This window comes from Sylvia atricapilla, chromosome 13 (assembly GCF_009819655.1).
Source record: "Sylvia atricapilla isolate bSylAtr1 chromosome 13, bSylAtr1.pri, whole genome shotgun sequence".
Lineage (NCBI taxonomy): Eukaryota > Metazoa > Chordata > Aves > Passeriformes > Sylviidae > Sylvia > Sylvia atricapilla.
In genome coordinates, this window is record NC_089152.1 from 535,383 (window position 1) to 547,433 (window position 12,051).

At 58.8% G+C, this 12,051-nt stretch overlaps 1 protein-coding gene across 2 annotated transcripts in view; it reads right to left on the minus strand.

The window, feature by feature from the left end:
* Positions 1-12,051, minus strand: part of FRMD5 (FERM domain containing 5) — a 67,297-nt gene that overhangs the window by 2,997 nt on the left and 52,249 nt on the right. For both annotated transcript variants that reach the window (XM_066328150.1, XM_066328149.1), the window contains exons 4-13: positions 11,861-11,939; positions 9,845-9,942; positions 9,154-9,277; positions 8,498-8,585; positions 5,722-5,810; positions 5,210-5,273; positions 4,549-4,640; positions 3,536-3,610; positions 2,813-2,881; positions 2,624-2,730 (exon numbers count right to left, since the gene is read on the minus strand). In XM_066328150.1, the coding sequence (XP_066184247.1) occupies positions 2,624-2,730; positions 2,813-2,881; positions 3,536-3,610; positions 4,549-4,640; positions 5,210-5,273; positions 5,722-5,810; positions 8,498-8,585; positions 9,154-9,277; positions 9,845-9,942; positions 11,861-11,939 (885 nt within the window). The remainder of the gene's footprint in view (positions 1-2,623; positions 2,731-2,812; positions 2,882-3,535; positions 3,611-4,548; positions 4,641-5,209; positions 5,274-5,721; positions 5,811-8,497; positions 8,586-9,153; positions 9,278-9,844; positions 9,943-11,860; positions 11,940-12,051) is intronic.

Here is a 12,051-nt window from a genome sequence, read left to right on the forward strand (position 1 = left end):
CAGGCGCGGCCCCAGCGCCAGCACCCGCACCCGCACGGCCCGGCAGCAGTGGTTGATGAGCCACAGGTGCACGCTCACCCTGGTCTTGATCTTCACCAGGCACTTCACCATGGTGGCACGGGGACGCGGAGCGCAGGGACAGCTCTGCCCGCGGCACTGCTGCCGGCCCTGGGCTCGGAACTATTCTGGGCACCCGCCTTCCCACGGCACCGAGCTGAAGTGAGAGTGAGGAGAAGCAAAGGGGCGGTACGAGCTCGGCGTGATTTATGGTGGGAGGTGATTTAGTGCTCTGGCTGCTTCCCAACGGCACGCAGGGGACAGGCTGTCACTTGTAACCGAGTGGCAGAGGTGACCCTGTCTGCGCCCATCCCCAAAACTGGCACAGACACCACCCCTGGGATCCCTTATGGAATTAAATCCACAATTTGTAATGGGGCAGACGGTCCCTGCCCACGTTCCGGGACCAGCGCCAGGGCCGGGGGCTCTGCCGGGGCAGGGTTGGCCCCGCAGCCCATCCAGGGCAGGGCGCAGCCGTGTCACAGGGGTCACTGCTGTCACCCGCAGGTAAAACAGCCACCCCCGGCACAGCCACAGCCCGCGGCGTGTCCCCAGCCCTGCGGGCAGCTCCGCAGCTGCTCCCGGAGCTTTGCCTTTTGCCAGACCTCGCTCCAGGGCACCGCAGCGGGACACAGCCCCAGGACGGGAGGAGCAGCGTCCCTGCTCCTGCCTGTGAGACACCGGCTCTGCTGAGGACAGGCCGCTGGGGCTGCGGCCTCAGCTGGACACCGTGTGCAAGCGTGTGTGTGTGCACGTGTGTGTGTGTGTCTGTGTGTGTGTCTGTGTGTGTGTGTCAGTGTGTGTGTGTGTGTCAGTGTGTGTGTGTGTGCACGTGTGTGTGTGTGTCTGTGTGTGTGTCTGTGTGTGTGTGTCAGTGTGTGTGTCAGTGTGTGTGTGTGTGCACGTGTGTGTGAGTGTGTGTGTCAGTGTGTGTGTGTGTGTCAGTGTGTGTGTCTGTGAGTGTGTCAGTGTGTGTGTCTGTGTGCTCGTGTGTGCACATGTGTGTCAGTGTGTGTGTGTGTGTGTGTCTGTGTGCTCGTGTGTGCACATGTGTGTGTGTGTGTCTGTGTGTGTGTCTGTGTGCTCGTGTGTGCACATGTGTGTGTGTGTCTGTGTGCTCGTGTGTGCACATGCACGTCTGTGTGCCTGTGTGTGTGCACTTTGTGTGTACATGTGTGTCTGTGCTCGTGTGTGTTCACGTCTGTGTGTGTACATCTGTGTACCTGTGTGTGTGCACACCTGTGTGTGTACCTGTGTGTGACCATTTTGTGTGTACATGTGTGTCTGTGTGCACATGTGTCTGTGTGCTCATGTGTGTACACGTCTGTGTGTGCACATCTGTGTACCTGTGTGTGTGTGCACACCTGTGTGTCTGTGTGTCTCTCTGTGTGCACACCTGTGTCTGTGTAGCTGTGTGTATGCACTTTGTGTGTACATGTGTGTCTGTGCTCGTGTGTGTGCACGTCTGTGTGTGTACATCTGTGTACCTGTGTGTGTGCACACCTGTGTGTGTACCTGTGTGTGACCATTTTGTGTGTACATGTGTGTCTGTGTGCTCATGTGTGTACACGTCTGTGTGTGCACATCTGTGTACCTGTGTGTGTGTGCACACCTGTGTGTCTGTGTGTCTCTCTGTGTGCACACCTGTGTCTGTGTAGCTGTGTGTATGCACTCTGTGTGTACATGTGTGTCTGTGCTCGTGTGTGTGCACATCTGTGTGTGTACATCTGTGTACCTCTGTGTGTGCACACCTGTGTGTCTGTGTGTGTACCTGTGTCTGTGTGCACACCTGTGTGTGTGTGTGCCTGTGTGTGTACACACTCATGTGTGTGTGTACATGCTCAAGTGTGTGTGTATGCACTCAGGTGTGTGTGCACACATTCAGGTGTGTGTGCACGTGCCCAGGTGTGTGTACCCACTTAGGTGTGTGTGTACGTGCCCAGGTGTGTGTGTGTATGCACTCAGGTGTGTATGTACATGCTCAGGCGTGTGTGTATGCACTCAGGTGTGTGTGTACGTGCCCAGGTGTGTGTGCACTCAGGTGTGTGTACACACTCAGGTGTGTATGTACGTGCCCAGGTGTCTGTGTGTACATGCCCAGGTGTGTGTGCACTCAGGTGTGTGTGCACTCAGGTGTGTGTACCCACTCAGGTGTGTGTGCACTCAGGTGTGTGTATGCACTCAGGTGTGTGTGCACTCAGGTGTGTGTGTACGTGCCCAGGTGTGTGTGCACTCAGGTGTGTGTGTGTGCACTCAGGTGTGTGTGTGTGCACTCAGGTGTGTGTGTGTGTGCACTCAGGTGTGTGTATGCACTCAGGTGTGTGTACCCACTCAGGTGTGTGTGCACTCAGGTGTGTGTGTACGTGCCCAGGTGTGTGTGTGTGTGCACTCAGGTGTGTGTGCACTCAGGTGTGTGTGCACTCAGGTATGTGCGTGTACACACTCAGGTATGTGTGTGTGCACTCAGGTGTGTGTGTACGTGCCCAGGTGTGTGTGTGTGTGCGCTCAGGTGTGTGTGCACACCCAGGTGCGGTGCCCCCAGCCCGCCGTGCCGCCCGTGTCCTACCTTCCATGATGGAGATGTGCACGGCTCTCCGCCGGGTGCGGGGCACGCTGCTCAGCCGCGGGCCGTGTGTGATGGACGGGCAGCTGCGGCTCGGCACCAGCCCGGCCCTGGGGACAGCAGAGGGACAGGCTCAGGGGCAGGGCACCGGGCGGTGCTCTGGCCGCGCTCCCAGCCCCTGCCAGCGCTCACCTGTGGATCTCGGGGGGTTCCCTCTTGATCTTGGCGCTGGACTCCATCACCTCCTTGGCGACGCGGCCGCTGCAGGGGACAGGAGCAGCGAGGTGAGGACAGGGAACAGCCCCGGAGCCGGGACACACCCGGCACAGCCTGGGCCCTCCGCGCACGGCCCCAGGGGAAAGCAGAAACGTTTTCTCCCGGGAACGGGGGCCAAGGAGGAGCTCGGGAGGCTGGGCCGACGCCTCTGCCAGCAGATTTCGCTGCTGCTTCTGGCGTGAGATGCTGGACACCAGGGGGACACCTCCCCTCAGCTGAGATGGACACAGCTCGGGCATCCAGCTCCTCCCGTGCCAGCGCTGTCCTCTCAATGCTGGGGACACCCGGCGGTGTCTCATCCTGCACACACGAGGTCCCAGCTCCAGGCTCTCACTGCACCAACTCAGTGCAGGAATTCGGGGTAGTGGTGATTTGTTTCACACCTCATTGTCCTCAACCCCCAAATCTCCCATCCTCCACTCCTGTCCCCCCAAAACCTCTCCTGAGAGGCTGGGGACAGCTCTGTGACACACAGACAGCAGGGAGGGGCCTGGTGGGGTCAGCGCTGCAGTGGGGGATCTCTGGGACACCCTGAGATGTCCCTGGGCTGCTGCAGCCCCACGAGCTGCCCAAAGCGCCTCCAAAGGAGCACAGAATTAAAGAGCAAAGCCCCAGCACGGCTCCTGCCCCAGGACTCACCTGTATCGGAAGCGGCTGCCCTTGAAGAACAGGTTACTGCTGGACACCGTCCTCACCTGGCTCGACTTCTCCAGCCTGCAACAGCACCGGGGCCGTGAGAGCCCTGCAGCCAGCACCGGGAGCTGATGGCAGCACGCCCAGGGGCCAGGAGCAGAGCCTGCAGCTGTGAATGTCCCCAGGAACGAGCTGCTGCTGCCAGAGGTGGGTGGCACTGGCCGGCAGGACACCTGCAGCCAGCACAGCCCATCCCTGGGGACAGCAGGGGACAGACACACGGGGCTCAGCCACAGCTCCTGCCAGGGCCAGGGACACCCGCGGCAGGGACTGACACTGTGCAGGGGCTGAACGCCCACCATGGGCTGGGGAATGCAGGGGACACACTGGGCCCTCCTGGGCGGGGTGGGTCAGGTCCCCGAGGGACCATCCCATCTCCTGCCCACCCCACGGGAGCTGACCCCTGACCCCGGGAATGCCCAGCAGCGCCTCAGCCCAGCCCAGGGTCCACGACCAGCAGTGATTCAGTGCCACGAGTAATCACAGAGAGATTTGTAAAGCAATATTGCAATTTCATTTCATGTTCATGTAATGAGGAGTGAAACCTGCTGATTGCAGCTGCTGATTGCAGAGTTCCCGGTGGGAATGCATCGCATGCTCTGTCTCGCAGCTTGCTGATTAAAATAAAACTCATTACCAAGCACAAAGCGGCCTGGGTTAAGTGTGGCATGAACAGGATGGTGCTGCTTGGCATTGCAGGCTTCGTCCCAAGTAATTAGTTATAATTTCCTGGTGGAAGTTTGCCGGGAAGGGACGAGCACAGAGGGGCTGGGAAGGGAGGGACCCGCAGGGCAGAGACCCCCACGCAGGGGCACTGCTGCTTTTGGTGGCTCTGCCAGGGCCACTGGGACGAGTTCTGGCACTGCCACACAGCCAGTGTCCCACCCCAGGGCCTGATGGAGCCTCAGGTGGGCACCAACCCACGGGGGCTGCAGGACACCCCACAACCCAGCACTTACTTGTAGAAAGCCTGGTTCTCGATCCCACACTTCCAGAGGTGTTTGCAGGCTTCTGGGGTTGGGGCAAAATAGGTGAGGACAATTTTCTTCTCCTAGAGGAGACAGCCAGGGAGTCAGGGGGAGAACAGGGAGTGGTGCTCATCCCACAGACAAGGAATGGAGTGGCCAGAGCTGGAGAGTGGCACTGGCACAGACAGACCCTGCTCTGGAGCCATTTGGGATGCAGGGATCAGCACCTGGCACCAGGGATGGGCAGATGTGCTCCAGTGCCCACACCTCCCACTCTGCTCCCAGCCTTGGGGTTTTTTTAAAAAAAATCCTGCTGATGGTTCCTGTGGGAGCCGACTGCAGGCAGAGGTGTTCTGGCTGACTTTGAGAGATGGGGACAGTGAAGAATCACCTTGGGAATAATCCCGAGGGAGGGCCTGGCCAGGAGCTGTGGGCTGGCCTGGGGCTAAGGGAGGCTGTGGCCTCCAGCACCCAGATCTGGGCGCCAGCAGGAGCAGGGAGGTGACCCCAGCAGCGGCACAGAGCTGCAGCTGCTGTCCCTGTGTCCCTGCCCTGCAGGCCAGGGCGATGCTGCTGCCACATTCCCAGAGAAGCCTCTGAAGGAAGGGCCACGCCGTGCCCAGGATGTCCCACGGCAAGGGGAAGCACTCACCTCCTTCTGGCTTACGTACAGATAGAAAGTCTTCCCTTCGAATTTCATCTTGGTCACCTCGTTCCTGGAGGGACAAGGACAGGCAGGTGGGAGCTGTGCAGAGCCCAGGCAGCTCCTGGCAGCTCCCAGAGCCTGTTTTCCCTCCCAGGAGGTGCCACAGGCTGGGCAGAGCAGCCCTGGCTCACACACCCAGACTGGAGTGGGACGGACACTGGGGTCAGCGGGGCTCGTCCCATGGACACCGGCTGGTGGCGGTGCCAGAACTGGACACACCGGCCAAAACTGGACATCCCGTGGTGACCCGGGACAGCTGGGAAGGCTCACGGGGCCTGGGGGGACTTGGGATGGGGCTGGTGAAGGTTAATGGTGAAACTGCAGAGAACCAAGAGGCCGGGGCAGCAGAGCTGTGGGCACACCTGGCCCTGCCCAGTGCCACACCCCACGGCCACCACCGGCCACCCGGAGTGCCCAGGGAGTGACATGGGGCACCCCAGCACTGGGGAGGGACTCACCACTTGATGAAGTGAACCCTCTTGTTCCCCTGCAGCACCACGAAGCCAAAGGGGGTGAAGGCCAGGAACGCCGCGTTGCCGGACACGTCCTGCAAGGCAACAGCGGGGCTGGAGCAGCTGCTGGCCACCAGCACGGCCCAGGCCACTGTCCCTGAGGCCACTGTCCCTGAGGCCACTGTCCCTGAGGCCACTGTCCTGAGTGTCCCCCGGGGCTGGGCACTGCACCCCCCGGGTGCCACCAGCGGGAGGTCACAGCCATCTGCTACTGTCTGCATGAAATGTCACACTGACATACGGACAGTTTGTGCTGTTAGTGCAATGTCCGGTTATAATTGTTACAGCTAATGTATATGTGTATGTATAGTTATATATTACTATATAGTATTGTACATTGTTGTATATTACTATACAGTATTGTACATTATTGTATATTACTATATATTATTATACATTATTGTATATTACTATATATTAGTATAAATTATGATCTAGTAATATATAGTAATATATAAGTAATATATAGTAATATAATATAATATATATTACATTATATTACATTATATTACATTATGTTACATTATATTATATTATATTGTGTTATATTATATTATGTTATATTATGTTATGTTACATTGTCTTATGTTATATTATGTTATATTATATTATCTATTTGAACTATACTACCCCGTGTAAGTGTATCTAGTTATTATGTAGACACTCACTATTTATTTGCTGTATCTAGTTATTATGTAGACACTCACTATTTCTTTGGTATATATGATCACATACACAGTTTAATATGGTTATTTATCATACTGTCACAGAATACCCTGAGTTGGAAGGGACCCACAAGGATCCCTGACGTCCAAGTCCTAAATCTATCTGTCTATTTATATCTCAATTATCCCAGCCCACGATAACCGCTCGCTGTGCCCTCCCTGGGGGCACTGAGCCAGTCCAAACCCACGAATCACTGGCAGCACTTCCCCCGTGCCTGGGGACGGCAGGGCAGCGGCCGGTGACACCCAGGGACAGCCCGGGCTGGAAGGGGGAACAGCCGTGGGTCAGCAGCAGGGGCTGGATCCAGCCCGGGGGGTTTTTTTTGGCCAGCAGATCCCAGGGGGCTTTTGAGGGCTGCTCAGAGCCAAAGCCCATCTCAGCCGTGAAGGCCAAAGGCAGAGAGTGCTGACCCTCAGCCCAGCACTGCACAGGGCAGGGGGGACCCCAAAGCCAGCCCCTGGGGACAGCCCAGCCCTGCCTGGCACAGGGGGGACATTCCTGAGGACACTCCTGTGTGTGGGCACCAAGCTGGCACAGCTCAGCCCTGGGCTGCCCAGAGGGCTCCTCCCCAGTGCTGGGAACAGCTCCAGGAAAGGAAGCAGGAGGATGGATCCTCCAGGACACAGAGGCTGGGGCTGCCAAAGCGGGCACAGGTCCCTACACGGGCTCAGGAGCACGTGAGGATGTGGCACTCAGGGACACGGGTAGGGGTGGCTTTGGCACTGCTGGGGAGTGGTTGGATTTGGTGCTTTTTGGGGGCTTCTCCAAGCAAAACCATCCCATGGCTCCCTTTGGCCAGGCAGAAGTTGTGTCCCCCCAGGAGGAACAGAGAAACAGAGGGACCCCTGTTATTCCCCCACACACGTTCCTACAGGGGTGTGCAGCCAAAACATGGAGCAAACACAGCCCAGGACTCAGGGGAGCCCTGCCTAAGAGAGGAAAATCTTTCTCTGTGTTTGTTTCCTGGGGAGAAAACCGCTGTGAGAGTGCCATGAAACCTTCAGACAGGGCTGAGGCAAGGGACACTGAGCTGAGGGTGGCTGGTGAGAGGGAACGAACCCTCATCCAAACTTCTCCACAGTCCACTGGAGAGAACAGAATCAGCTTCACTTTGGTTTGGTTTCCAGATCCTTTGAGCACATTAACAGCAGCTCCTGATGAATCAGGCAGAATTTTGCTGATAGACACACAAATGTGTATGTTGGTCCTTAGCTGTTGTAAGAACATTAATTAGTGTAATTCAAATATGTTCAAAAGGTTCTGGGAGTAAAAGGATGGCAATTCCCTGACTCTGGCAGCAAAGGCCACAAACTGGGAGCTGGCAAGGCCACAGCTTTAGAGGGAATTCAGAGCCAGGAAACCTCTTGGGTGCTCAGAAACTGCCCTTGAATGAGGAAACCCTCAACTGACTGCAGCCGTGTGTTTCTGTGGCACAATTCAGGGAAAAGCCCCAGGGAAAAGCCCCAGCACAGGCACTGCCTGAGAGCAGAATTTTCTGCCTGCTTTGGATCCCACATCCATCTGCATGTGACAGGATTGCCAGGGCCCAGAGAGCCACATGCAGGGACATCCTCAGTCAATAAAGAGCATTTCCAGCAGCAAAAACTGGATTATGGGCCGGGCAGGGCAGAGGGATGGACTGTCCCAGTCAGGTTAATGCCTGGTGGCTCCTCAGCCACAGCACTGACCTTGGTGCTTCCTCCAAAGTCCCGCTTGTGCAGGAGAGGCTCCACCACGCTGTGTGCACTGACAGCTCCTTCCCGTGGCTTCCCTGGGAGCCCTGGGAGGGTTTCAGAGCCCTCGCCCTCCCTGGGGCACTCACAGTGGCCACTGAACAAGGCTGGGTGCCTCAGACAGCCCCCGAGCACAGCCCAGAGCTGCTGGCAGGTGACAAAGGCACTTGGGACAGTCCCTGGCACCTCAGCCCATCGCCCCTGGCCACCGAGAGGAATCCAAGCCCAGCAAAGGCTAAGGAATGGTTTAGGAGCTGTTGTACCTTGCACGGGTGTGGGTCAACGCCGTAGGTCTCCAGAGTCTGGGCTTTCCTCAGGAAATTCAGCTCTGAAGTGGCTGGTGTCTGCCCACTGCAGGAGGGAAAAGGAATATTCCAGGGCAGACAGGAAGGTGAAAGGCAGCTCCAGGGCTCCTGTTCTCGGTGGAGATCAGCCCCAGCAGCTGTTTCTGGGCTCAGCTCTGCAGCTTGGCCCATCCTCACCCGCAGGAGCCACCCTGAGCTGGAGGCACGGGGAATCTGCCAGATTTAGGGATGAGTTCCCTGCTTGCAGCACAAACATCTCGCTGTGGGGAAGGGAAGGGGAGCTCGGCAGCAGCCCCTGGCACATCAGGACACAACCTTGGGTTTTTGGGAGGTTAAACCCACTTCCCTCCCTGGGAAGCCTTCAGGCCACGGCTCCAGAGGCAGCAGCAGCGCCATGGGATGATGGGGACGGCCGATGTCCCTACAGCTCCTGTCCCTGGAGAGGGCTGAGGGCAGCAGGGGGTTCACGGGGGCTGTCACTGTCCCCACGCCAAGGTCCCCTGGGCTGGGGCAGGAGCAGGTCCCAGCTGGATGTGGCACCTGAGGGGTGTGAGGGAAAACCCCGAAGAGGGAGAGGAGAGCTGTGAGCATCCCAGCCCCCGCAGCTGCCCTACCTCAGCTCTGACTTGTGAATCTCAGCGATTTTCCTCTCCAGCTTCTCCGAGTGCTTGGGGAAGAACTGGAACTTGGAGCTGTAGCCCTCGGGGTGCTTCCCGGGGTCGTAGTCGCCGATCTCAGCTGGTGGGAGACAGATCCAGTCGGGAAAAGCCCGGAGTGAAGGAATCCCCATCCCTGCAGAGCCCGGCCAGGGCTCGGCACCGCTCCCACCCGCCCTGCTCCACTTCGGCTGGTCCTGTGCCAGTCACCTGGCAGGCGGCCACTGCCCCAAAGTTATGAATTCCTCAGGCAGGAGCAGGCAGGAGGACAGGCAGGAGGGCAGGGTGAGCCCAGGGGCGGCTCCTGGGGACACCTGAGCCCTGTACAGGTGTGGCCTTGCAGGAGGACAGCCAGGAGGGCAGGGTGAGCCCAGGGGCTGCTCCTGGGGACACCTGAGCCCTGTACAGGTGTGGCCTTGCAGGAGGACAGGCAGGAGGACAGGCAAGAGGGCAGGGTGAGCCCAGGGGCTGCTCCTGGGGACACCTGAGCCCTGTACAGGTGTGGCCTTGCAGGTGGGAGCCCAGCCGCCCTCCTCACCCTCCCGCAGGCGGGCAGGGGCTGTTGGGGAGGGGCTGCAGGTGCAGTGGTGCCGGCAGTGCAGCAGTGCCAGGGCAGGAGAAGCCAGCCCCTGGTGTCCCAGGGCCCTACCCTGCAGGATGTAGGCAGCCAGCAGCGCCGCGTCCGACGTCTTGCACAGGAGCCTGCCGTGGTACAGATCCCTCTTGATCTGCAGGAAGACCAAGTACCTGGGCACAGAGCAGAGTCTCGTCGTTAGGTACGATTTCAATTACCCAAACAGCCAATTTAGACACGAATATCTCCAGAGACTTGCTCTGACACCTCTCTCCCGGCAGGGTTCACCAAACGTGGCTCTGGCTGGGCTGATCCTGGCCAGGACAGGGCTCAGATCACACAGGTCACACAGGCCAGCCCCTCTCCAGCCCGTGGCGTTCAGGGACACTGTTCAGGGCCAGCACATGACCCGGGGGCTGCAGGAGATCTCCATCCACCTGGACACCCATCCTGTTTCTTCACCCAGCCCAGTGCACGATGCTCTGAAGGGGATCTCGTGGTCTAAAGCCCACCAGTGCCTGCTGCACTGTCCCTGGATGTTCAGCTCCCCCATAACGTGTTTTTGCCCTCCCCAAACCCTCTGTGTCCTTGCAGGTCCTGCTGTGTGCACCCAGCTCCCTCCTCTGTGCTGCATCTCCCAGGCTGAGCCGCCTCCTGTGCGCCCCATCCCTGTCTCTGTGCCCGGGTAAAGGACAAACTATGTCGGAAAAAATTACATATTCCAATAAATTTAGACCTAAGTAACATTTTGGGCTGCGTCATGTGGCGTTCAGGAAAACCTTTAGCTGGTAAAACATAAGTCATGGAGCGAAGGAGCAAAATGAAGTGCTCAGAAATGAGTTTAAATAACCAGACTCGCACTCTGCGGTCCCCAGTCATGCCTCATTGCTCAAATCTGAGTTTATGATGAGGTAAACCATTAATTTCCGCAGATAAAATACATTAAAGAGAAGTCCTGGTGTTAAAGTGGACTCAGTCCAGGCAAAAGTGAATTCTGAGCCCGGGTTGCAGCTGCAGCTGCAGGCACACCTCAAAGGGCAGCAGGCAGGGGCAGCTCACCTGCATGGGGGCCTCAGCTCCTGTGGGGAGTGACAGCAGGCGGAGTTAGATGAGGTTTTGGGAGGAAATTCTCTGTATTCTCTGTATCAGGGACACCCCAGCCCAGGCTGCCCCGGTGCCGGGGCCTCGGCGCCCTCACAGAGAACAATTCCCTCCCCAGATCCCATCTCACCCCCTGTGGCACTGGGGAGCCGTTCCCCTTGGCCTTGGCACGGCAGGCTCCTGTCCCAAGCCCCTCTCAGACCTCGAGGAGGGGACTCTTTATGCCCTGGGGACTCTCGGGTGTCCCCACAGGAGCTGCCAGCTCAGAGCCCCGCCGTGGCTCCAGGCAGAGCTGGCCCGGGGCTGCTGGAGATCCACAAGCACGGCTCCTTTTCCAGAGCTGCTGTGACTGCTCTGCCCCGGCTCCTCGTGTCCTTGCTGCTGGCAGGAGGAGCGGCACGCAGAGCCCCTAAAGATAGAAGGCGAGGAGAGGCTGTGCTGCCAGGCTGCACAGGCGGCGCTCCCCCAGCTCCTGACGTCAGAGCTGCTGCCAGGGCAGCGCAGGGGACACGGGGACACTCACGCCTTCCCCGGAGGCCAGCACAGCCAGGACAGCCCCGGCTGGGGCCGGGCTCAGGCTGGGTACAGGTGGGGCATCCTGAGCAGCAGCGAGTGTGTCACGGGGTGCTGTGCCCTGGAACGTGGCTTTGGATCTGACTGCACCCAAAGACCAAAGCAGGGCTTTAATCACAGAGCCCAGGGGTGGTTTGGGCAGGGAAAGACCTTAAAGCCCACCCAGTGCCACCGCAGCCATGGCAGGGACACCTCCCACTGCCCCAGGTGCTCCAAGCCCAGTGTCCAGCCTGGGCTGGAGCATTCCCAGGGATCAGGGGCAGCCCCAGCTGCTCTGGGCACCCTGTGCCAGGGTCCCACCACTGGGAAATCCCAGTGGCTTTTGCCGTTTCCTGGCTCCAAACCACACGTGTCCCTGTGCCCCTGCCCTGGCCCGGCTCCTGGGGCTGGTCAGGCCCCAGGTGATCTCCTCCTCACCTGGTGATCTCCTCCTTCAGCGCCGCGGGGTCCGTGGGGTAGAACTTGACACGGAAGCACATGGTGAAGGGAGGCTGGGCTGCAGAGAGCAGGGACAGCGTGTCACCAAGGGCACGGCTTGTCCCTGGAGCCCCCTGCTCCGGTCAGGTCCTACCCAGGCTCTCACCTGCTCCCCCCGGGCTGCCCGCGGT